This window comes from Stenella coeruleoalba (genome assembly GCF_951394435.1).
Source record: "Stenella coeruleoalba genome assembly, chromosome: 3".
NCBI classification, from domain to species: Eukaryota; Metazoa; Chordata; class Mammalia; order Artiodactyla; family Delphinidae; genus Stenella; species Stenella coeruleoalba.
The window spans coordinates 1,299,147-1,324,614 of record NC_137148.1 but is presented as its reverse complement, the minus strand read 5'-3'; the positions used below and the strand labels follow the sequence as shown (position 1 = coordinate 1,324,614).

Below are 25,468 nucleotides of genomic sequence, written 5' to 3'. Positions count from 1 at the left end.
GCAGTCGGGGCGTGTCCGCGACCCGCGAGTGCTCTGAGCGTGCTGGCCCCGGAGCTCCTGTCCGGCGCTTTGCTGCCTGCCTTCTGTCTAAGGCACGGGCACCGGCTTTAGGGTCCATTTATGGGGACACACCGCAAAGTATCCAGTGGCTCAGCTGCCCTGCAACCTGGAGGAGCAGCGGCCACGGGTCATAGGACGAGCGGGTACGCGGGGCTCCCAGCACAGCCCCCGGAGCCGGAGCTCTGGGCCGTCGAGGTGACAGGCAGACCGAGAGGCAGCGCCCCGCCAGCGAGGAGGTGGGGTGTCTCTGCCCTCCCTCTGCAGCAAAGTTACAACAGCAAGGATGGAAGAGGATATGTTTTGAAATGAAGGAAAGGCTACATTTTAAAACCTGTGGGATTGAATTAAAGTCCTTAGAGAAAGCTGCCTTCTCCATGTGAATTTGGGGGAAATAAGGTATTTCTGAAAATATGCTCCAGGCTCTTTCCTCAAGAAGTTAGAAAGAACATTAGGGTACACTCAGAGTGGAAGAGAGAGGCCCCTATAAGATACAAAATCAATGCGACTGAATAGGTCACAGCAGAGATAAGGAACAAATGCGCAAGTGGTTCTGTAAACAGATTAGCGAAGGGGAGGGCTGTCTGTCAGCACGGGCCTGAAGGGTCTCAGAAGCACAAAGGCTATGAACGACGCCTAGATCAGGGCAGGGTTGATGTAACTTCAGGGCAGCGGTTCGCACGATTATCCTGAAAATGCACGATGGGGAGTCGGGTGGGAGGAGAAGCCTGCTGAGGACGCCCAGAGATTTCCTCCCTGACAGAAACACTGAAATAACTCCAGAAAATAAGAAATAGGAAATCTAGATAAACAATGAAAAGCATTGGAACAGCCATCAGGAAGCTCCGTAGGAATTCCTCCAACGAGGTGGGCTGGTGTCTGGCGTGGTGACCGCAGGACCCGAGGACGGCGGTGCGGGGGACGTGACCAGGCTCGCCTTCCAGACGCATGTTGGCAAACGAACCTGGAGAGGCCTTAAGAGAGGTGGCTTCCCAGCGCTGGAACCGAGGTTGTGACACCAGAGAAGCCGTGGCTGCCGTGGGTCACGTGGACAGGGTGACAGATGAGCACGTAATTATCCCGCAGGGAAGACTTGTGGTGACATTCACCCCGTTCACGCTGACCCCAAAACAAGACGCTTAGAAAACCCGGGGTGGGAGGCACGTTCCCGCCAGCACGTTCCTGCTCTGTCTGACCCCCTGGAGCAGACCCCCCACCACCACCATTTAACAGGAAGCATTGTCCCCAGCGGCGGCCACGACAGATCCGGGGTCACCGGCCCTGTTCCACCTTGTGCTGAAACCAGAGGTTCAGCCAGGGGACCCCAGCCCCTGAAGGCGGGGGGAGAGGCCGTTCAAAGTCGCCATCGCCACAGCACATGGAGATCTGGACCCACACCGGCCATGGGCGGCACAGGCCACACGTGGCCGTAGGGCACCTAGGATGTGGCGCGTGAATGAGAGGTGCCGTGAGCACAGAACACGCCGGATGCCCTGGACGTGATGAGGATAGTGTGAACTGGCTCGTCCACGCCTTGTGCCACGTGCGTGCGGAAATGATGGTATTTTAGGCGTGTTGGGTTAAATAAACTGCACGTTGAACTAATTTCATCACCTTTGTGTTTTTAAACATGGCTGCTAGAAAATGTAAAACGGCACACGTGACCTGCGTTGTATTCCTGTCGGGCAGCGCTGGCCTTGGTGGAGACCCCAGAGGATCAGGGAACGGTCAGCGTGCAGGCCTGCAGGCGGCAGAGACGGGCGTGGCGGGTGGTGGGGTGAGCAGCTTGGACACGGTACCACGGACCTGGGTCTCTTCCCGTCTTTCCTGTCTCCTGTGCACCAAACCTACGTGTTTCAAGTGTATTTTCTTGCAAATAATCAGAAACTCATATCTGTTGGTTGTAAGGCTCCGTGAGTTTTGTCTCGTCATCCCTCCGCTCCCCTATTTTCTAATCGACCGCCTGAGATCAAGTTCATCACAAACACGCTGTTCCTGAATGTCCCCCAGCCCCGTGTGGAGCCAGAACCTCACTGCACGCAGAAATGCTGGCGCCTCAGCCACGGCTGCCCGTCCACCGCGTGTCCCCCTCGTGCGCAGGGCCCGCCCCCCACGGAGCCCTAGCCTGCTTTCCCCGCGTCCACCGGGCCAGGCCCGTGGCTCTGGACGCCCCCCTCCCTCCCTGCTGGGCCCCCATCCCGTCTGTGACTTCCTGGGGTTGGAGAGTCCCCGAGTCCCCGTCTTCCTTGTGGTCTGAGCCCAGTCCTGCCAGCTCTGTGCCTGTGGCCCCGTGAAAGCATCCTTGTGTGCAGGGGCTGCTGGGCGCGCTGAGGAGGGGGCTCGGGGGCGGGGCTGCCTGCTGGGGGTGCTGGGAGTGGGCGGAGCGCCGTCGGCCGGGAGAGCACCCCGACCCCAGGCGTCCCCTCGGTGGCTGTAGGAGGGACTGGGCCGCAGCGTCCGCGGGAGGCGGGTGCCGGGGCGGCGCGAGGAGCCCAGAGGACAGTCCCGCGTGTGACCGTGCCCTGTCCCCGCAGGTGGCCGTCATGACGCTGACGCTCTTCCCCATCCGGCTGCTGGTCGCCGCCGTCATGATGCTGCTCGCCTGGCCCCTGGCGCTTGTGGCCTCGCTGGGATCCGCTGAGCAGGAACCAGAGCAGCCCCTGGCCTTGTGGCGGAGGTGAGTGCACGTCTGTGGGGCCCTGGGGCGTGTCGCAGGCCCACGCTCCCCCTGCCAGCATCCTGCCCTGAGGCTCCCTCCAGGGCCCCGCAAGCCGAGTGGCCGCCGTGCTGTGCCCTGAGCACAGGGGTCCCGCGCTTCCCTGTCCGCTGCCCTCGAGGCCGCACGTCAGCCTGCTGCCGCTGCTGTGGTCTCTGCTTCGTGTGGATGGACGTGTGAATCCACCTTAAGTGAAGATCCAACAGGGGCCTCACAAAAGGACATGAAACCACAGCATGTTCTCGTGTATTTAAATACCTAAAGCTGTCCCTTAACTCAAACTACACGCCGTTTCTAGTGAAGGAAAACGTTGAGCTATGGGAAGGATTTTGGTGAGTATTTCCAGTGTGTTAGCAGACACCGTTCCGGTCATAAAACCAGGTTGCTGGCCGCCTCCTGTGTCTGCATCTCTGATCATTCCTAAGGTCCTTGGACGGTTTATTCAGAACAGAAGTGTTCTTAGTTGAGCGCAGGGCCGGGGGTCGGCTGCAGCCTGTTTTTGTGAATGAGGTTTTATTGGGGTGCAGCCCTGCCCGTTCATTTGTACACCATCCAGGGCTGCTGTCCTGGAGGGCAGGGGTCACTGTGGCCAAGGCCACAGGCCCACAGAGCCTAAACTACCTGCTGCCCGGCCCGCAAGGTTTATGGACCAGCTCAGGCCCCTCCTTTCTCTCCCAGTGTCTGAGCTGCTGGAATGCTGATGCCCTGAGAGGCTGTGGAAACGGGCGCCCATCCTGGACCTTGGTTCCCCGCTGCCCACGTGCCATGGTCAGAACAGCAGTTACATGCAGGGCAGAGACGGCCAGTTAAGGTTCAAGGGTTTTCGGAGCCTTTCACGAGCATGGTGCCTGGGGACCCCTCACCCTCCTCGTGGTAACATTTCACGTCCTCAGACCATCCCCAGTTTCAAGTGAACCATGGTCTCTCCCCCTCCCTAGAAACCAGAAGGTAGACGTGGCTGTCTCCGTGGGTGTGCCCCCTGCACGGAGCCTGGCCTGAGGGACGGGAAAGTCTCTCCCAAGTGAATGAATGAATGGGTCAGTGAATGAATGAATGAAAGAGTGAACGAGTGCATAGACAGCTGGGTTTTCTAATCTCTTTGGAAATCATGATTTACCTTGAGATCTGGGGTTTTTTTTTAAAGTTTTAACTGTAAAATATGAATTTGGTATCAAATATATAATCAAGCAAAATAAATCCAGACCAAATCGGAATCAGGATTTCAGTTTTCACTTGGTTGAGGACCCAGAGCTAGAAAGCAGAGATTTTGTAGGTTTTTACAAATTACGAATGATTTGATCAAAAGCGTCTTAATTCCCTGTTCCCCCCGCTCTGTTCTGGGGCTGGGCTCCCCTGCCTCCCTGCTGTCCTGTCCCATGAAGGAAGAAACCTCGCACAACCTCGGCGTCTGTCTTTTCAAAACAGGTGACTCTGGGCTGTTTCGGTTTCCCTGTTTCGACTCCCTGTAGCTTTTCTTGTCTGCGGTAATGTACTTGGTCTCATCGGGTGATAAACGGGCCACAGCCAACTTTAGTTCCGACAGCCGCTCGCTTCCCAGAGGCACCGTGTGTGTGTGCGTGTGTGTGTGGCGTGCACACCTGATGTGCCCCACGTGGGGAGACGTGGGGTTAAGGTTCCCGGGAGCTCTGGGTGCTCGGGTGCGCAGAGCCTGAGCGTCGTCCTGAGTCTATGTGCGTATGGGCGTGTGTGTGTGTACACGTGTGCGTGTGTGTGCGTGTGTGCGTGTGAGTGTGTTTATATGTGCACTGGCATGTACCCCAGCTGCACATGCCGCCCACACTGAATTCCCACCCCCTGCAGCCCACGGGGTCTCCACACAGCAGTGTTTCTCGGAAACTCGGTGCACAGCCCTGGGCTCCGTGGAAACAAGAACAAACACCCGGCCCCGAGCTCCTCAAAGGAAACACAGTGACAGCAGGTCCTGAGTTTGGGACACGGGGAGTTAGGAGGAAACAGGTTTAAAGTAACAGGACTCCGAGTAGAGGACGTCACGTCATCAGCTGCGGCGGTGGGTTGGTTCACGCCAGGCACAGCTGTGCGGTTTTGAGCAGAGTTTTGTTTTGATCAGGGAGGATTTTTGCTGAATATAAGTTAATGTCAGTCAGACCTTCCTAAAATAAAATCTTGGGTTTTCAACGAAAGGAGGACGACACAATTTCGCATAAGACTCTGTGTTTCAAAACACAGAGTGTTGTAAAAACTTCTTACAGAACCCAACCAGGCAGGGCAGGAGACACTGCTGACCAGTCCTGCAGGCCCTGGCCCTTGGCCGACTCAGGGTTCAGGAGGGTCAGCTCAGCCGTCACAACCGGGTACCACGGCGGGGCTCAGACAGCAGGATTCGTTTCTCACGGTTTTAGAGGCTGAAGTGGGAGGTCAGGGCCAGCAGCCACGGCTCGTGGCGGGACCTCCGTCCACCTGCAGACGCCGCGTCCTCACAGGCAAGGCCTCTTCCTGTCCTGTAAGGACACCGGTCCCCTGGATCGGAGTCCCACCCCGGGACCTCACTGGCGCTTAGCTCCAGATACAGTCACGTTGGGGGTCAGGGCTTCAGCATAGGAATGTGGGGCGACATGAGTCGGTCCATCGCAGACGATGCCCTTTCCTGAGTGCCCCGTGTGGGGACGTCCATCCCTGGGTCATCTCCATGACGACTCTGAGTCGCCACGTGTATGCTGGTGGCGTTTCTCACTTTCGTTGGAGTAACGCGAGTTGGTGGTTACAGCAAAGTGGTGGGGAAGGGAGGGTGGCCGAGGGCAGGCCTGCAGTCCCTCCTCCCAGCGCCACGCAGACGCCCTCCGCGCGTGTGTGTGGCTTTTCTGCCGTTGCCTCTGTCACCCTGGGGAAGGAGCCACGAGCTCTGGGCCTGTCGGGGTCGGACCCCAACCCCGAGGGGCACCGGGCGGCCTGCGCATCTGCACACGCGGGGCCCTGCGGTGGGTGACGGTGGTGGGCGGCATCACCATGTGCTTCTCTCTCACACGGTTTGTCAGAGTCACCTGCACATCTGCCTGCTTTGTGCCGTCAAGTCTGAACTTTACTTCTTGTATTGTGTTTTCCATTTCACAGAATTTCCGATTTTATTTTGCCTGTTAACCAAGAGAATACTGAGCCCTGAGTGTAGCCTCAAAATTCTCCACCCCCAGAGTCCTGCGGCCGCTGCCTGGGATTCATCCTCCTCCCCGAGGGTCCAGGGCCCTGGCCGCTGCGTGGCGTGTGTTTCTCTTCTGCTGCACTCTCAGGCATGATCTGCATTTCCTGGGCCTGTTTTCTTTGTCTTTGTTCCAAGATTTTCTGAAGTATTGGGTTCTCAGAAGGAAGATGTGCAGGAGGAACTCATTCACATCTTGTGTCTGGAAACGTCTTTATTCTCTCCTCTGTGTTGGTGGGTAGTGTGACTGGGTATAGAATTGCAGGTTTCACGTCATGCGTCCCCAGAGCTTTGGAGATGCGCTGCTGACACCTGCAGCTTTGATGCTAGAAACCCGTTCGTTCCTCTCTGGGAGGTTTTAAAGTCTTCTCTTTGTCGTTGGAAATTTGAAAAATTCTCAAAGGAAATAACATGAGTCTTCTTCGTAAAATTCATTCTGCTGAGCACCTTGCGATGGTGCTGGAGATCTGGGTCTTTCTTCAACTCTGAGAAACTGTTTTCTTTGTATCTGATAGTTCCGTCCTTTTCTTTTTCCTGCATGTTCTGGGAGGTCCCCTTCTCCGCGTTTTTGAGCCTTCTTAGGGAACCGGTATTTCTGCATGAGACTTTTGATTTGCAAGAGTATTTTCTTTTTCTTGTCCTCTGGACCTTTTCAGAGCATCCCTCTCTCCTGGCACTGTAATGTCCCGATTCGTGTGGATTTTTACACGTCTCTTCCGATGCCTGCCCTCGGGTCTCCTCAGGGTCATACTCCTCTTATCCATCATGTAGCTGGTTCTGCCCACACGTCCAAGTCTGAGGTGTCCACCTGTGTGATGAACGACAGATGGAGTCGGGGTGCAGGTCCCTGCCCTTGAGCATGTAGACCTGTCTCCCGATTCCCTTCCCCTGGAGAAGCTCTGGCATCTCCGGTGTCACTGGTGCCCTTGCCTTGGGGACCGTGGTGCTGGCCCTGCACTGGGCAGTGGCCGGGGCTCTGCTCTGAGGCCGGTACCCACACCCATAGGCATCTCTTCCCCACAGGCAGCTTGGGGACAGAATTCCTCCAGGACCTTAGAGAATTATCAGATTTGGTTTTTCCTGTCCCAGTACATCACGGTCACTGTTTGACCTTTGGACCCGAGAGGTGGCGGGTGTGTCTCCGATGGAGGGGCTGAGATCTGACCCCCTTTTCACCAGCTCTCCTCCTGGACCTGCCTTCCTGGGACTGGCTGCGCTCCCACTGCAGCCTCCCCCGCAGTCTTGCTTCTTTCTCCTTGTGCATCAGCTGACATCCATTGGCTTTTATTTTTGTAAATGACTTTATCGTGAAGAATAACATGCATGCAGAGAAGTGCATTTAAAACTGTGCAGCAGAACAGGCGATGGAAGTGCGCACTTTGTGGTCACCTAGCTCTAGACGCAGCGCCCAGCGTGGCCCCGCGTTGCGTGGGCGACTGACTGTGCGGGACCTGCCCGTGGTCGGAGGAGGTCGTCTCCAGGTGGCTCCTTGCAGGCGCGGTGCCGCTTCAGAGACCTGCTCAGACCTGTCGGGGCTCATCTTGGGAATTCTCTTGCGAGGGTTGTTAAGCCCCTTGGGAAATCAGTCCAGTAAGGATTGAGGCTCCTGTGCTTCTATGCAGTGACTTTTGCCCAATTTGATCGCCCACGTAGCACAGCAGCACAGCGAGACATGGGTCCTTCTCCCAAGGACTCGGGTGCGTGGCCTGCCGTCACTCGCCCGCCGGGCCATCACTCACCGCGGTTTCAGGGACGTGAACAGTGATCTGGTTTGTAGTGTCAGAGATTCCCGTGAAAGGGAATGTGCAGGTTTAGATGCTTACGTTCTCATATGTTTAAAAAAGAATAAATAAGAAGCAAATTCAGTTAATCTAGCCTGATTTTTACTCTGTTTTCCAAGTTTATTGTCCATCTAATTTCATCCGCAAAAGGCTGCATCCCGGAGCCTGAGGCCGCCTGCGGGAGGCGAGGGTGAGGTTCACCCAGCACGTCTCTGCTCCTGACCTCAGCTCTGCCGCCTCTCCACATTTCAGCGTGCATTTTAGGTGCTGACGATTTCTTTTCATTTAAAACTTATATCCTTAGGATGCTGAGAGCTCACCCGACGTGTCTGTGTCTCTCGTTCTGTCCTGGGGGCCTCCCTTCTCACATGCTGCTGTCCCTGTAACGGGGCTGAGCCGGCTTCCGTTTTCCTGAGTGAACGGATGCGACAGCGTTCTGCTGCCCACGTGCACAGTCGGAGGGAAGAAAGCACAGCCGCCTTCCCTTCCCTCCTCGGATGTTTCAGTGACAGTGGCGGCAGGTCTCCTGGGATTGGCACAGTCCCTGATGGGGTGTGGGCAATGGGGCTGCGTCCCCCGCCAGGCCTGGGTCTGACAGCTGCGCTTCTGTTGCAGGGTCGTGGACGTCCTGCTCAAGGCCATCATGCGCACCATGTGGTTTGCCGGCGGCTTCCACCGCGTGGCCGTGAAGGGGCGGCGGGCACTGCCCGCCGAGGCCGCCATCCTCACCCTGGCACCGCACTCCTCCTACTTCGATGCCATCCCCGTCACCATGACGATGTCCTCCATCGTGATGAAGGCGGAGAGCAGGGACATCCCGATATGGGGAAGTGAGTGAGCCCCCGTCCTGCTGGGAGTGAACCCCCAGTGCCGGCCAGTCCGGATCACGGTGACAGCACAGCCACGCCCACACAGCCACGCCCACACAGCTCACGCCCACACGGCCACGCCCACACAGCTCACGCCCACGTGAAATAGGCACCGGGCCTTGCTTCCCTGTTTTCTTTTCTGTGATTTCTTCTGTGATATTGTTGGGATTTTCATTTTTTATGAACACGCAAGTGCCCTTGGCTATAAGGTGTTGAAGTGCTCCTTGAAGTTCTAACAAGAACGTGTCGCCCTCATCACACAGAAGCTCTAGAAGTTGGGGACAGCTCAGTAACTGTCCCATTGAGTTAGTTTCTGTACCGTAAATCCAGGTGTATGAGCGTCCTGAGACCTCGTAACCCGTCACCAAAGCTGAGGGCTTAAAATCACAGGAATGCGTCCTCTCCCGGCTCCGGGACCAGAAGCCTGCCATCAAGGTGCCCCAGGGCCCCGCTCCCTCCGGAGGCTCCAGGGGAGGCTCCTTCCTGCCCCTCCCATGCATTTACCCACCGCTTCAAATGTCTTGACCACAGAGCCGCCCGCGGCCTTTCGGCGAAGCGGGCGTCGGGCCCTTGTTGTCCGGGCTCGGGGCTCGCGGGACAGAGACTGCGTTTCCCTTCTGTCCTCAGAAGCGTTCAGTTCTCGGGTGGGACTCGGGTGGGGTCCCCACGGACATGCGCAGTCGGGGACCCCTGCCGTCCTGGGTCCAGAGAGCCCTCGGGGTTCCGCGCCTTGGGCCTCGCGTCCGTCCAGGAATTGGGAAAAGCCTCCTCATCCACTTTCTTCTCTTTGCCGTGTAGACAGAGTAGCTCTGACCGGTAAAACCCACCCCCGCCAGGTGAGCCGGCCTCCTTCCCCCTCGCCCCCTGGGAAGCGGCGCCGTGCTCGGCCAGGCCGGTCGCTGGGCTCACCTGTTTCCCTGCGCCCCAGCCTTCTGGGTGATTCCACCGAACCTCCCTTTCCTTCTCATGGTCATTTTTTAGCAGCATCAGGAGTAATTGGTGCGGAAGGATAAAAGAGTTCCAATTTGGTGAAGAAGCAAAATGTTTCAAGACATGGGAAAAACTATCACTGAGATCCACTTAGATTTTGGGAGTGCCATGGACCCAACTAGATAGAATTTTATTCTTTTTTAAAATGGTTTTTCTTTGCTTTTCGGAAGACCTCCAAGACGTAAGTCATGAAATATTACTCTTTACAAGTAACAGAAATGCTCAGAAAAGAAGCTCAGAGCTCATCTTGGTACCAGCGAGGTGTGGCCCTGGGGCAGAGCAGGTGGGGACGTGGCCTCACGGGCCCAGGAGGGACCAACTGCCACGGCCTCTGCCTGCCATCAGTGCAAAGTTTTCTAAGAAGTATCTTCCCGCCTTTACATCCTCGTTCGAGAGGACCAGTGGGCTGGGTATCGCCATCAGCTTCGGTCAGGGAGCCCTGACCTCACACGCGTGTTGGGGGCCGTGTGTGTGTTGCTGGAATGGGGTCTGTGTGAGTGTCCTGGGGCAGCCGTGACAAAGCAGCACAGACCACAGAGCTCAAAACTGCAGAAATGTATATTCTCTCACTGTTCCGGGGGCCAGAGGTCCAAAATCAAGGTGTCGGCAGGTTGGTCCCAAGGGAGAGTCCATCCCAGGCCGCCCTCCGGTCTCCAGTGGTCCCGGCTCTCCTGGGCCTCCCCCGGCCATGGCCACATCACCCCGTCCTTGCCTCTGTCATCACGTGGCGATCTCTCCCTCTCTCCTCCTTACGGGGACACCAGTCACTGATCAGGGCCCACCCCAGCGCAGTGTGACCTCATCTGAACTTGACGGCATCTGCAGAGCCCCTGTTTCCAAACGAAGTCAGTCCTAGGCACCTGGGCTAGGACGTCAGCCTGTGTCTCTGAGGGACACAGTTCAGCCCGCAGCGAGGCTGGTGGGGTCTGAGCCACGTGCCCCAGGCCCTTCTGGCTCTGGGGCCTCCCCACTTCCCCCCCACAGCCCCCCACCAGTGACACGGGTGACCAAAGGCTCTCCACGCCCCATGGGGTCAGCCCCATCTGTCTCTTTCTCCTGATTTGTCATCTGAGAACGCTTGGAGTTGTTACTGTGGGCCCCGCAGTTTGCAGGGCTTCTGGCCATCCTCTAAGTCCACTGAAGCCTCAGTGCCCCCCCTCCCCGGTCCCTCGTGGTCCGCGCTGGCTGGCTGGCTGCCTGCCTGCGCCACGGCACAGCCCTCGGGGCACCTCTGGGGGCTCACCTCTCACCGGGCGCTGTGAGCAGCACCGCAACACAAGCACCGCCCCCCTCTCTTTCAGCTCTGATAAAGTACATCCGGCCGGTGTTCGTGTCCCGGATGGACCAGGATTCGCGCAGGAAGACGGTGGAGGTGATCAAGAGGAGGGCGCAGTCCAGCGGGAAGTGGCCGCAGGTGTGCCGCGCTGCTTGCGTTCTCAGCAGTTCTCCTAGAGGCGACCTTAGGGATTGGAGGGGAAAGGGAAGCACGAGGGCCAGAGCTTGCTTTCCCCGGAGGCTGGGTTCCTTGCATTGCGTTTTATTTTCGATGAGTGCAAATCCAAGAACGTGCCGACTATCAGGTAGTTTGGGTTCTGGCGTTTTAAAAATAAAAGAAATAGGGGGAAACGATTCTCATGCATCTCAAGTTCCCGAATCGTCTTTTAAGTTCTGTGTCGGAAAGAGCCAGCTGCCCTGACCCTGGGGTCAGTATGGTCTCATGTCTGAATACTGCCTTAGGCTGCAAGGTGTACCCCATTGCTTCTAAGAGTCCCGGGCTTGTCTGTCTGGCGTGCGTCTGGTTCCCTCGGGGCATCGGGAAGGCTGCCCCGGGCCGGGGAGCAGGGCCTCGGCCAGTGTTAGCTGTGGGTGCCTTCGACCTACGCTGCGTATGTAGTTTTTCTTTTCACTCGAGCCGACCTCGAGAAGCCGGAGGTCCCACAGGACTCTGGGTTCTGGCCGCTCGGAAGACATTGAAGGCCTTGCTGTGGCACCCATGCCCGAGGACGGGCAGCCCTTTGGGGGCTGTGCTTCCGGGGCCTCCAGCTGCCATCCACACAAGAACAGGTTGAGCCCCTCCGCCATTCAGCTCACCTGCCTGACCCGCAGGCGTGCTGGGGTCGGTCCCACGCCGACTCGGTGCCCCTTGGAGATGATCTTTCTCTGGGGCTCAGGATTGAAAGCAGCCTCACGGGCTGTATTTTCCACCACGCAGGGGAAAGTTAGCTTACGTTATGTTGATGGAAGTCAGTAGGAGTTGGAGCGACTGGAGGTCCCGGTGAGGAAGGCGTTACTCCGCCGCCGATGCTATGGGTGTTTGCGCTGCTGGCCCGGCCCCAGCCTCTCCCCGACCCCACCCCAGGTCCCGTACTCAGCCACGGGCTCTCCATCCCTGCACCTTCGTCCTGCCTTGTGCTCGTGGCTGCCGGCTCCAGGCAGGGGGATCTCGTCCGCACAGCAGCTGCAGGTGGGCGCTAAGGCCACCTGTTCACATATCCCACCGCCCAAGGAGGCACGCGCTGTTCGCGTACCTGCGTTGCTTCCAGGTTTTAGTCAAACCAGCAGTCAGAAGGGAAATTACTGAAGCCTTCTGTATGCATCTTAACTTTTTCAACTGAATATAATTAAAGTGCCTAAGTCACATCAGGGCTGGAGGAAATAGGTTGTGAAATTGGCCCCTGTGAACTCGGAACTGTCCCTTTGATGCTGATTTTTTTTTCCATTTCAAGATAATGATTTTCCCAGAAGGCACTTGTACCAACAGGACCTGCCTAATTACCTTCAAGCCTGGTAAGTAGTTTTCTTAATTATTTCTTTTCTGCCTCGAGAAGGTGGGGGAGACCCTCACTCCCACCAAAGCGCCTCACCCAGGAGATGCCCTTGTGCCTGTTTCCTGTGACCCTGGGGTTTTCTCTGAGTGTCCACGGCTGGCACAGATGTTGAGGAAACCTGCCCAGCACTGAATGACCGCTGACCGGGAAGGCCTGTCAGAGAAGCCCACTTTGTTCTGAGACCCACACGGGAAGTATGGGCAGGGGACTTGCTGCCATGGAGATAAGAGGTGTCCCTTTCTCCCTCTGCAGGTGCGTTTATCCCAGGAGTTCCCGTCCAGCCGGTGGTTTTGCGGTACCCAAACAAACTGGTGAGTGTGTTTCCCTGGCACGAATGTCCAGTGAATTTCCTGGGCCTGAGAATTGCCCGGTATCTCAGGACATTGTCTCCATCTACCCTGGCACTCTGCCACACTCCCCAGCACTAGCTCACAAGTCCCGCTTTCATGGATCGCAAAGCCCTGGCCCTTCCTTGAGCCTGACGTGTAGGTGTGAGACCCCCGGGTCCCCAGTGGCTCTTGCCTCCCAGCTCGCACTCTGGGACACTTTAAAACTGAGAATATTTAATTCCCAGAGGCTGGCAGCAGGAGGGAAAGAGGCTAAGTACCTCCGTGGTCCCTCTGCCAGGTGCAGAAAGGTGATCTGGACGGGCCCCAGCTCAGCTCGCAGGGTGGGGGGCCCGGACGAGGTTCTGGTGCCTGTGGGCACGCCTCCTGGGCCGCCCTGCCTGTAACCCCCGTGTGACATCTGTGGGCACCAGGGGCTTTCAGCCCTCCCTCTTCCGGGCCAGGGCCCTGGGGTCCAAGGTCAGTGCACTGACCGTGTGCCCATGGGTGTGGACAGGCCCAGTGTGTGAGCGCCAGTCAGGAGTGGCAGCCGCACGGGCCGGCAGACACAGCTGTCCCTACAGCTCTGAAGAGGTGCGTTCGCCAGCCAGCTTCTGAGCATGAGAATCCGTCACCTGTGTGTAGGATTCTAGATGTTCCCCTTTTTAAGTTTGTTGCATCCGCGTATTGGAAGCACGGCGCTGGGCTCTTCGGGGAACGGTGACCCCCGCCTTGCGCTCAGTCTGTGTCACGTGCTCTTCGGCTGGCTAAGGTTTGAGCACCGACCTGCGTGGAGGGGGCTGGGCTGGGGACTGCGTGTGGGGCGCCCCGTGGCAGGTGGGTTTCCAGGAGCCATAGGGGGCAGGTGGGTGTCAGGCCTGCGAGAGAAGGAAGCCCTGGTGGGTGACCGGTGTCAGGGCAGAAGCACATGTGTCACCCACGGTCCTCACCAAGGCGGCTGAGGATGGAGGGCATCTGAAATGTTCCCGTGGGACCCCGGGCAGGCACGGGGTGGGGGAGATGCGGCCCTGTGGCTTTGTTCCGTGCTCCCTGCCCCCGTCCGGGGCTGACCGTCGGGGGCGCGTCTCTGACCGAGAGTCCAGGCGGGGACCCTGGGGGCTCAAGTGGGTGTGGAGCTGGAACGGGGCTGCCAACAGCATCACCTGGCTAGGTGGTGGTGATGGGCAGGGCGGGGCCTGCAGAGCACAGAGCAGGTCCGGGTGTGGACTGAAGTTGCCCCGGGCGCCCGGAGAAGGCGGAGGCAGAAGGGGGGCAGGACGGGGTCTTGGGCGGATGCTGGGATGGGTGACCCCGGGGCCGTGGGAGGAGAGGTGAGCGAGTCTGGGGGGACCTGCGGTGGTGGGCTCCCCCTTCTCCCCTGCCCCAGAGGGGACGTGGCTGGTAGGGAAGACAGCGCCTCTGGGGTCCCAGGCGGCCAGGGCGAGGGCGGGGCGAGGCCGGCATGCCCGGCTTCCTTCCTGACTCATCGCTCCTTTCCTGCCCCCAGGACACCATCACCTGGACGTGGCAAGGCCCCGGAGCGTAAGTCAGACCCCGCCCTGTCTTGTTTGTCCTGTCCTCCCAGGAAAGCAGGCCCGCTCCAGTGACCGCCGTGCTGCGTACTTTAGCAAAGGCAGAAACGGAGCGCAGGGCCACTGCTGCTGGGCGGCAGTTCGGTTCGGCCCAGGGAGGCTAGCTGCACGAGGCTGGCCTTCTTCCCACTCCTGGATTCCAGGGCCCTGGCGGGAACGTAACTGAGAACTTCTCTTCCCGCCTGTGTCTGTCAGCTCGGCGATCAGCTGCACACGGTCGGCCCGGAGAGGAGAGGGCAGCGTGGGGCCTCCTCCCGCGCGGCCGCTGGGGGCGTACGGGGGTCCAGGCGCCGGCATGTGGGCTGGCGTTCGGAGGCGGAGGGCCGGGCGGTGAGGCCACGCAGAGCGCTCTGAGGCCCCTGGCGCATGGGGGGGGAGGGGCAGTGCTGAGGCTGGAGGGCAGAGTGGGCGGAAGCTGGGGAGTGTCTGGGAAGGGGATCCTTCAGGGTCCCAGTGGCCTGGGCATGGGGATGGCATGATGTAGGGCCTGGGACAGCCAGGAGGGGCCGGGGTCGGGTAGACGAGACCTCCTGAGCCGGAGGTCAGACAGGGCACAGCCAGGCGGGTGTGCGTGTGTTTAATAAGCTCAGTGGCGGCTTCTGTTTAATCAAAGTAGCCTTGTCACTCAGCGGTGTGTTTAAGGTTCAGGTTGAGGCTGAGGAAGGCGCCGCATCCCCTCGGGAAGGAGCATTGCCTGCTCGGTGGTGCTCTCTGCAGGGGAGCGGGGTCTGGAGACTTTAACTAAAAGGAATTGGGAAGCTTTTAACCAGTGCTGTAAATGCGTTCATTTTTAAGGTTGAAAATCCTGTGGCTCACGTTGTGTCAGTTTCACAATCAAGTGGAAATTGAGGTTTGTATAGATACAGTGTTACACAGTGTTGTGTGGGAGTTTATACAGATGCCGTGTTAGACAATGTTATTCTGTCTGTATTGTTATAATGTTACATTGTGGTCTCTGTAGGTACAGCGTTACACAATGTTATTTTGACGTCTCTATACATATAATGTTATATGGATACAATGATATATAGGGGTCTCTGTAGGTATAATATTATACAACGTCATGTTGGTATCTGTGCAGATCCAAAGTTATACGTCATCTGTCTTGCTTTGAACTTTTTCCATTTCGCATGGCTCCTCAAAGGTGCTTCCCAGGGGGTTTGCATCAACTTTGTGTCTCTTGCGTGACTGTTTACCCATTCAGATAGGATTTTAAAAATCAACAGGAAGCTAAGCCCGCCATTCTTTTATTATGGTTAGCATAGCTTAAGGGCATACCTGCAATTACTGATTCTTTTGGCTTCTACTTCTACCCAGTACTGACACTGCTGATATCGAACTGCTAAACTTATCATACTGTTATCCTGTTTAATACTTGGTCAGACCAGGTAGACTGCCTCCCCGCATTCAGCCCGTTTCCAAAGTCACAATACCTGTCCTCCCTACTCAGATAAGTATGGTCACATTCATGCAGCCTGTAAACTTAATTGAGTGGATGAGGAATAGGGTTTATTTTCTTCAAAGGGGAGTTAACCTGCTACTCCTACACCTGAACATGAGAGATGAGTCTTACACAGCTTAAAGCATTTCATTTGCTACCTTCTGATAAATACTGCAGAGTAATACCGAATTTACAAATGAGCCCGGCTTTCAGCCAGGTTTTTCACTTCAGTAGAACATAAGCCGCTTAATTATGAAGGACTGGGCTGGAAGGGCCGTGGCCCGGGTCCAAGGGTGGCTGGCCTGCAACCCACGGTATTTTATGTGGCTCGTTTGCTGGTGGCCGAGAGGCAGCAGCGGGGAGAGACTCCAAGGAAGATGCTCTGTTTCAGACTGGTTTCTAATTTGAAGAGTTGGAAAGAAACTGTATGGCTTTGTGAAATCACTCTAAATTCTTTGCGTCACTCCTACAAGACGCCAGTGCTGATATGAGGAACTGTTGCAACTTACAAAGTTTTTAAAAAGGTAGCAGTAAGCGAGAGACTAGCATTATACGATGAGAACTGATAGGATTTGGGGATGTTCCTGTATTCTTGAATGTCCATACTAAAGAAAAGGGCTCAGTGATGGTCATTTTCCTTTTCTACAATGGGGGGTCGGCACAGGCTGTGAGACGTACTTATTTAAAACACGCAGAGACACACGTTCCTGGGACAGTTTATTATATTCTGCAAATGCAGTAGTTGTCAAAAAGCTAATAATAGTCTTTCAAGTGGAAATAATTTGTCGTGTTACCCGCAACACAAAACTGAGACTTTAGAAGTGGAAGCACACCTGCGATTCTTTCGATTGCAAAGACTAAGCCCCTGTGCGAAGTCGTAAGCACGACTCTCTGGCTTCTGTGTCGGAGGAGTGGTGCTCCTGCTGAGGAAAGGTGGGTTGTGAGTTTACACACGTGTGCGTGCATGGGCGGCAGTGACAACTCCAGAGACGATGCCGGTGGAGGGTGCTCTGACAGAGATCCTGATTTGTCCGGGAGCAGGTTGTCATCGTGGGGGGGGGGGGGGCGAGGGCAGTGTCTCGTGCTCGTGCAGGTAACCGGCGTCTCTGTGTGCACAGTTCCTTCCCGTGTACACCCCGTCGGAGGAGGAGAAGCAGGACCCCGCTCTGTACGCCAGCAACGTGCGGCACGTGATGGCAGAGTGAGTGCGCGCCCCTTCCGCGGCGGGGAAGCCCCGGTGCCCTTGGCCACCCTGAGTATTTGTTACCCAGGGTCCGTGTCCACCAGTGCCGTGGCCTCGCTGTAAAGCCAGTCAGCGGCGTCAGGGAGGCGGCTGGAGCCAGCCTAGGCTGGGCATCGGCCAGCGTGTGCTTGGCTGCGTGCATTGTCTCCTGATCCTGTTGGAGGACGTTTCTGCTTGTTCAACATTTGGAAGATGGTTCATTGCCACTTAATTCTGCACATTGCAAACGTCCCCATTAGCCAGCAGTCCCCACGGGGGCTGCGTCCGTGTGCGTCCCTTGGAGACAGGCAGCGGGGCCTGGGCTGGTGCGTCCTCGACACGTGCCATCTACCCAGACAGCGTTACCAAGGTTCTGCCTCCGTCCCGCCGAGCTGAGTGTGGTATTTGTGCACTTAATCTCGCGCTGCTCGTACCACAGTGTGTGTGTAGCTAGGAATATTCTCACCTCCTACTTCCCTGCAGTTCCCGCTTGTTTCGGGCCCTGGCAGCCTCAGCGCAGACCCCAGGTGCCTTCACCCTTCCTCTCAGTCCCAGCCCCTCCCTCCCCTCCTCTCTCCTCCGGGGCAGAGGCTGCCTCTGAGTTCGGCCACTGCGGTGCCTGGAGGGGTGCTCGGACGGCGTCACCTGTGGGGAGGGGCACACGGCTGCCTGGCGCGACTTAGTTTCTAAGGGAAAGTCCATCTCCTCGCGAGGGATGCATCGTCCCCGCTCTGGTGCGTCCTGTGAGACACGCTGAGCGAGGTCATGCGTTTAACCTCGGTACACGTGAATTGAACTCAGCCAGGCGTTCAGTCCGCCCAGGCGCCCTCAGAGTTAGGCGCCGGCAGTGGAGTCCAGCCAGACGCGCCCGCTCCCCTCAGGCCCCCCTTCTCCGAATCCCACATGCGGACACAGAGCTGCCGGGATGCGGGAGATTCTCAACTCCCAGCGTTTGGGAAGTCAGGGCAGTGAGTGACACCCTTGATCAACCTCTAGATAAGAAAATAATACCCACAGAGTCGCAGGCCTGACAGGTTAGGTGTAATTTTTTGTTGTCGTTGTTCGTGTTCAGACAAATTAACTACTAAATATTTTAAATATGTATCCTAAAGAAACTTCTGTGGCATCCTATAATCGGTGTTAACAGAGACACGTCGTGTTCAGTGGAAAAGGGCAGAAACCCATCGGGTCTCCCCTTGCCTCACAGCCAGAACCACGGGCGTGGGCCGTCACCTGCCTGGTCTTTAGTCACACCGGGGCTGCACCCGGGAAGGGCCGGGGTCCCGACAGCTTTGCAGGCGGCCCTGAGCCAGCCCCGTCCCCCTTCCCGTGGATAGCCCGGGAGCTCCTGGGGCGCTTCTGGCGTCCGTCCCCACGCGACCAGGCCTACGCGCTCCTAAGGGGAGCTTAGCAGCCCCGGAAAGAGGCCTTCAGCTTCGCTGTTTCCTTATTACCTGACGCACACAGCGTTGCCATGGCAGCAAGGAGCTATAGCGGTGCCCCAGTACCCGCCAGGGGCTGGTTCCCGGACCCTCGGAGACCAAAACCCAAGGATGCTCGAGTCCCTCCTGTGAGACAGTCTAGTGCAGCCGCCCCCCGCGTCCTTGGATCCGGAGGGCCGACTGTCCCATCGGAATGAGTAAACGCCCTTTCAGTGACGGAGGCGGGCTTGGGGGCCAGTTTTCTGTATGTGGTAAATTTCCTCCCGTGAACGCGCTTTCCATGATAGTCAGGAGAAGGCCATTTTTCTAGAAATCTGACGCCGCCCTTGGAATGACTGGGTTCTGACTCTCCCTCTCACTTCAGGGTGGTACCAGCACAGATAGCAGCGGCCCCTGCTGCCCGCAAAGATGACTTGAGCTGAACTGAGCACCACTGCGGGCAGCGTCGTCCTCTTCAAGGAGCTAGATGCATGCTAGCTCCCTAGAGGGCGGAAACCACAGCGATAGAGGCTAACCACGAAGCCGGGCGGCCCCAGGTGCCACGTAACTGAGCTTTGGGTCAGCTCTCCGGCCTTTATGTTTAGCTGAACGTGGTCTTTATTCTATTTATTGATTTGTTTGTCTGTTCCTATTTTGGCCACACCTCGAGGCATGTAGGGCTGTTCCCCGACCAGGGATGGAACCCGGGCCGCTGCAGTGAAAGTGGCAAATCCTAACCACTAGGCCACCAGGGGACCGCCTGAACGTGGCCTTTAAACATCACCTTCCCGCCCACCTCAGCGTCCAGCGCGCTCGCTCTGCTGCCCCGAGGGGCCGGCTGATGGCAGTGCCCTCCTCTCCCGCAGGGCCCTGGGCGTCTCCGTAACTGACTACACGTTTGAGGACTGCCAGCTGGCCCTGGCGGAAGGCCAGCTTCGTCTCCCCGCGGACACGTGCCTTCTCGAGTTTGCCAGGCTGGTGAGGGGGCTGGGGTGAGTTCCCTGCTGCTTTCTCTCGAGCACCCAGTTGGAGGCAGTGCTCCTGTGGGCGCCTGTGACGCCCACCAGGCCACCGCAGGGTCTCCGCCTGGGCACTTGGTGACCGAGCTGGAGGTCACGGGTGGCGGGCGATCGAGATAATTAATGGTGCTTTTTCTGAGGTTTGGGGTTTTTTTCTTTTCTCTTTTTTTCAAATTCCACACAGAAGTAAGTGTCTTAAACCCTGAATGGTCGGCCCTGGCTGTCTCTTTAGGGACGCGCCCCACCTGCCACCACCGTCCGCCATCCCCTGAGGACCTGCCTAAGGGTGGGGCCCGCACACCCACAGGGGTGTCAGTGCTTGTGCGGACGCTCACACAGGGCACACTCGTGCCTTCAAGCTCCTGGAAGAGCCTCTCTTCTCGAGGACTGACTGCTGCTTGGTCTATGAATCGTTTTAATGTTTTGTTGGGTCTTAATACATGACAGTAAATCTGCCATTTTCAGCATTTTGTAATTTTATTGAAAAAGAATGTTCCCCTCATTTTTTGTTTAGGCTAAAACCAGAAAAACTCGAACGCGATCTAGACCGACATGCAGAAAGCGCGAGGATGAAGCAGGGCGGGAGCTTGACGCTGCCCAAGTTCGCGGCGCAGCTGGAGGTCCCCGAGTCCCGGGCGCTGGAGGACCTGTTTGCCCTGTTTGATGAGGTACGGCCTTGTTGGGGGGGCTTGGGGGCAGCTGTTTCCCTTGTGATAGAAATGTTCTTCAGACAATTTTGGAAGCAGAGAAGGGGAGACCAGCCCTTGTTGCCCATCCTGCCAGCCACCCAGTCTCTGGGGGTATTTTCTCCCCAAAAGATGCTGTCGAATGCACCTAGAAATTTGGCTTTAAATCAACGTTTGCTGATAAACACGCCTGTAGTTGGGGTTTTTGTAAGCGGGTTGCCAAAAGGCCTGTGACGTCACACCCATGCTCGGGAGGGGGCAGGGCTGTCCCTGAAAGCGTCTCTTCCCAGAAGGGCGGCGGGGAGATGGACATGCGGGAGTACGTGGTCGCCTTGTCCGTCGTCTGCCGGCCGTCGCAGACCCTGGACACCATCCGGCTGGCATTCAAGGTAAGTGTGGCGTTTACGCGACCTGTAAGTTGTGGGGTCAGTGAGACCTGGGTCACGTGAGGCCTGTGAGACCTTTTATAGCCCTTATGACTTTGGTAAACTTGCCGTCTGCCTGCTCTTCTCACATAAGCTTGTACTGCAGCCGTTGTTTGTAAAGAGGCCGGCAAACCTCCTCTGCTTTATTTCTCCCTGGAATTTAAAGAGCCCTCACTCGTAAGAAGAGTGTGGGGAAGGGTCTTCCTGAGTCCTGGACGCCTGAGCGGGACCAATGGGTTCTGTCTCCCAACACGGCCTCCCCATCAGCGTGTTGACCAGAGGAAAGCAGGGCTTTGGGACTAAGGAGCCGCCTGCCCCGGCGTAGCCCAGAGCCAGGCCGTTCACCATGGGTGCAGTGAGTCTGGGGAAGGCCCATTATGGGGTCCCGGCCCGCCCGCAGATCCACCTGGCTGCCCTCAAGCATGGCCTCACCTGGTCAGTCCCCTAGGGTGGAGCTGGGCTCGCTTTGCCACCTAGACACATTCTGTCTGTGTCTCACAGGTGCAACTCACATTAGCCAGACTCACGAAAATATGATGTATAGGTCAGGAAGCCGCGGTCACTCACTGCCGGGAGAACCCCTTCTCTCCCTCCTGACCCTAGCAGACCCTCTCCATGGCAGACTGGGAGAGTCCCGCACGGTGCAGGGCGGCTTCTGCGGGCCAGGCCACGGGGGCTAATCAGACGGCGGCGGTCCTTGGTAGCGCCCTGTCTCGGAAAGCCTGTCCCCTCCGGCCTTGGCGGGCACCTCCCAGGGTTGCCCTTGGGCTCAGCGCCCCTGTGCCGGTGCTGCCTCGGCCACGCCCATCTGCTGGCCCTGCAGCAGCTTCTCTGACATCTTGCGGTGGACTCTGCTGCCACGACAGTGGCTGGCAGGGAGGTGGCCAGCTTGTCGCTCAGTGGAACAGCTGAGCGTGCGCACGAGCACCTTGTAGCAGCGCTACCAGGCCCCACCGGAGGGCAGGTGCGAGGGCTGCGGGGAGGACGGCACCGCTTGTGCCGCCTTGTGGGTCCCGGCACTGCTCCACGGCGACCTCCCCTGCGGTGACCACCCCTCACGGGCCCCCCGGGAAGGCAGACGGCCCCGCGCCCGGGCATCCCCACAGCGGGGCCGGTGTGTCCTGCTCATGTGGACATCCCGCCGCGGGAAGCCCACCTCTAGGCGGGAGGGCAGAGTGAATGCTCCAAGAAGTTCCAGGGGTTGGGGAGCAGATTGGTCAGGGGGCCCCCAGCGTGGGGAGGAGAGCCCACAGACAGCGCAGCGGTGACGGCCCCCAGCTCTCCTGCAGCCCTGGTCAGGCTGGTGGGGGGGGGGCAGGGGCCGCTCCTCCCAAACTAGGGCAGCAGGAGGAGGACGTCAGGAATTCACGGCGCAGGATGGAATGCAGTCGTGTGCTGGTCTCAGCCCGTCGGTAGCCAGGGCTGCGGCTGGACTGGCCCCTGGGGCTCTCACAGGGTGACTGCAGTGCGCCCTCGGCAACAGCCATCAGGGAGCTTGGAAAAGAAAGGTCTGTTACTCACAGGTCTGGAGGCACACGGCGTGCCCTGGGGGCAGCGAGGTCACAGCTCACGGGGCGAGAGTGTGGATCTGGGGCTCTGCCTTTGTCAGGGTTGAGGGTAGGGGCCTAGGGTTTTGGGGGTTCACTCTTTCTTGGCGAATTTAAAGCATAAGAGTGGGAATTAGGGCACGGGAGAGGAGAAGCGGGGTCCCTGAGGTGGTCAGTTATGCGGGTCACCCAGGGCCTTCTGGAAGGGGGACCTCATGGTGGCGGGGCGGCCTGGCTCCTTTCCTGGTGGTTTCACTGGTCACCGCGACTCACAGCCGCAGTGTTCATTCAGGTGGGCATCCGTGAAGTGGGCACCTCGCAGCCAAAGGCTGAACGCCAGGTCCTCACGTTGCAGTGTAGATACCACCCTTTCTTGGTGGATTTAAAACACAAGAGCAGGGCTTCCCTGGTGGCGCGGTGGTTGAGAGTCCGCCTGCCGATGCAGGGCACACGGGTTCGTGCCCCGGTCCGGGAGGGTCCCACATGCCGCGGAGCGGCTGGGCCCGTGAGCCATGGCCGCTGAGCCTGCGCGCGTCCGGAGCCTGTGCTCCGCAACGGGAGAGGCCACAACAGTGAGAGGCCCGCGTACCGCAAAAAAAAAACAAAAATAAAAACACACGAGCAGGGAGCTGAGGGCTCCCGGCTACCACCTGCCCGAGGTGCTGAGGGCTCCCGAGGGCTCGGTCGTGCAGCTGAGTTCCGGCCCTTCTGACCCTGTGCTATCTGGGCCGGCCGGAGAGCTGGGAACGCCAAGGAGGCGAAGCAGCTGCCCTGGATAGTCGGGGCTGGCGGGGCCGCGGGGTGACTCCTGCCCCTGCCTTGCAGATGTACGGGTCGCAGGAGGACGGCAGCATAGACGAGCACGCCCTGTCCAGCATCCTGAAGACCGCCTTGGGCGTGGCTGAACTGACCGTGACCGACCTCTTCCGGGCGATCGACCAAGAGGAGAAGGGCAGGATCACATTCGGTGAGTGGCTGGGAGCTGGGGAGGACGCCCCTAGTGCGAGGTGGGGGAGGCACTGCCCCCTGCACTCTCGCCAGGCTCTCCTGAAACCTGGCAGGGCTGGGGTGGGAGCTTCCAGTCTCGCTTCTGCAGGCCGTTAACAGAAGCACGTTCCCAGCCCAGCTGTAAAGTAGGCGCCATCCCCGGGGCTGCGGCCGGGCTGAGGTCAGGGTCCCCGGTGGGGGAGGGACTCCGTGCCCGGCCCGTCAGGACCGATTCCTGGGGCATCTCCTCTCCCGGGGTTTTGGCTGCGTCACCTGTCGCCACACAACGCGGGACAGCCGAGATCCTCGGGAACTGGGACCGGAACCCGCCTGGGGACCGAGGCCGGGGGTGTGGGGGCAGCAGGAGCCCCAGAAGGCGGCCCGCTCAGCGCGCCGGCCCGCGTGCACATCTGAGGATGAGCCCATAATCTCCCTAAAGTAAGAGGAGACGTTTGCTCAGGAAAGGTCATCGTGCACGTTGTGTTTGGATGTGTTTTTAATCGCGTCCAAATGTCAGGCAGGTGCCGCAGCGCGTTGGCCCGGGTGTGCGCGCGTGTCTGCGCTAAAGGGGGCCGCGCCTCCCGGGGAGCGGGTGCTACTGCCGAGGCTCGGAGCCCTGACCGACTACAGACTCCCCGTGGAGGCAGCTCCGCTCCCAGCGGGAGCACGCGTTTCCCTGCAGCCGCTGGAGCTTGCAGTGCCCTGGGCCCGGGCCTCTGAGCATCACCGAGCCCGAGGGCGCTCCCCACCCCGACGCCGGGACCCAGGGCCACCAGGAGACACAGAGCCGCGCAGGCCCCACGATGGCTCGGGGTGACTCTCTGTGCACCCGGTGTCCCCAGGGCCTAGCTGTGTCCATCGAGGCTCCTGCCTCGGGGGTATGAGGCCGCTGCCAGGATGTGAGCACGCAGAATACATCCCTGACTTGACCCTTTAGTTTCCCCAAAGCAGGAGTAGCCGAAATGACGTGAGAGCCACCCTGGTCTTCACACAGAAAACTGAGGTGCGGTGCCTCTCGTGGCCTCCCGAGGGTCCATGTAGATGCCACGACGCCCCCAGGGTGTGAGTGGGGCGCCAGGGAGAGACCCCAGACTCTAGACCTTTGCCCCCGCAGGCCGGTAACCAAGGTGCCTTTGTCTTTCCAGGCGACTTCGAGAGGTTTGCCGAAGCGTACCCCGACTTCGCGGACGAATACCTGTACCCCGAGCAGACGCACTCCCAGAGCTGCGCACAGACACCCCTGACTCCCACCCCCAACGGCTTCTGCGCTGACTTCAGCCCCGAAAACTCGGCCGCTGGGACGGAGCCTTTTCGTAAGAAGCTGGACTAGGACGTAAGGTTCTGGAGAGACGAGGCATCTCCGCAGCCGCCGCCCCGTTTGCTGTGACAGCATCCGGGCTCCACGCTCCCACACGCGCTGTCCCTTTCCTGCCCTCGGGCCCGAGTCCTAGAGCAGCGCGGGCCCGAGGCCGTGGCTGTGCGTGCCCTGACGGGCGGGCGCGGTGAGCTCACAGGGGCGGCTCCTGGAGCTCCCTTCCCGGCGGCGGCACTCGGGGGCCGGCCCGGGCGTTGCTCTCTTTTCACCTCGAGCCTCCCGTTTTGTTTCCATCCTCTCCCACCGTCCCTGCTGGTCCGTTCCAGGCTGCGCAGGCCGGCGGCTGCCACGCGCACCTGAACGCGGGACGTGTCACCCGCGTATCGATTCCGGCACAAAGTCTCTGCCGACCTCGGTGGAATCGGTGGGCAGACCCGCCATCTGATTTTTCAACGTTTCTATATTTGCAGGAGCTCATGAGTATTTTATAAACTTCATTTAGATACTTCAGGAAACACTCAGCATTTTTTTACGAAAAGAGAATTGCTTTTCTACTTCATCTTCCTTGGAGGGTCAGGGGATGTTTACTTACAGGCCCTTTTCCTGACAGACCCTGAGGCTGTCTGGGGCTTTGAGCTAACTCTCCCTCCGGCCTCTCTCGACCAGGGAACTCCTCTCCGCTGAGGCACCCGGCCCGGAACCACTTTTTTGTCTCCTCGGTCCTTTACAAACCCCCTCTTTTTATACCAGCTTGGGGTTTCTGTTTCCGTGCGACATGATCTACTTCACCAAAGTGTCAGCTCCGATCAGAGCATTGAATGTCGGGGAGATGAGGTGGGCCGGGGTGTAAATGGCGGGGGCGGGGTTTCCTGTCTCCCGGGCCGGGTGCCCCAGGGGATGGTGACACTCTGGAAGGCCCCGCCTGCGCTGACTGTCCCCCCATTCGCACCAGGGTTCTCGGGGCATCTGGAGACGGATGAGCCTCGGGGAAGGAGGGGGTGGGAAGCAGCGGCAACGGGCAGTTGGGGCGCCCGGGAGGCCCGGGGGGCTCCAGTCCCTCTCTATGTCCGGGGG

General features: G+C 58.6%; 1 protein-coding gene across 3 annotated transcripts in view; it reads left to right on the top strand.

The window, feature by feature from the left end:
* The window catches only part of LPCAT1 (lysophosphatidylcholine acyltransferase 1), a 41,290-nt gene that overhangs the window by 14,959 nt on the left and 863 nt on the right, over positions 1 to 25,468 (top strand). The window contains exons 2-14 of one of the 3 annotated variants that reach the window (XM_079918224.1): positions 2,592 to 2,734; positions 8,342 to 8,556; positions 10,887 to 10,999; positions 12,312 to 12,372; positions 12,666 to 12,724; positions 14,247 to 14,281; positions 15,127 to 15,181; positions 16,891 to 16,973; positions 19,282 to 19,407; positions 19,949 to 20,102; positions 20,411 to 20,509; positions 22,918 to 23,059; positions 24,225 to 24,276. In XM_079918224.1, coding sequence (XP_079774350.1) covers positions 2,592 to 2,734; positions 8,342 to 8,556; positions 10,887 to 10,999; positions 12,312 to 12,372; positions 12,666 to 12,724; positions 14,247 to 14,281; positions 15,127 to 15,181; positions 16,891 to 16,973; positions 19,282 to 19,407; positions 19,949 to 20,102; positions 20,411 to 20,509; positions 22,918 to 23,059; positions 24,225 to 24,276 — 1,337 coding nt within the window. Of the gene's footprint in view, positions 1 to 2,591; positions 2,735 to 8,341; positions 8,557 to 10,139; positions 10,196 to 10,886; positions 11,000 to 12,311; positions 12,373 to 12,665; positions 12,725 to 14,246; positions 14,282 to 15,126; positions 15,182 to 16,890; positions 16,974 to 19,281; positions 19,408 to 19,948; positions 20,103 to 20,410; positions 20,510 to 22,917; positions 23,060 to 24,224; positions 25,333 to 25,468 lie in introns of those variants that run through there. The other 2 variants (XM_079918223.1, XM_079918225.1) reach the window with 2 other exon arrangements.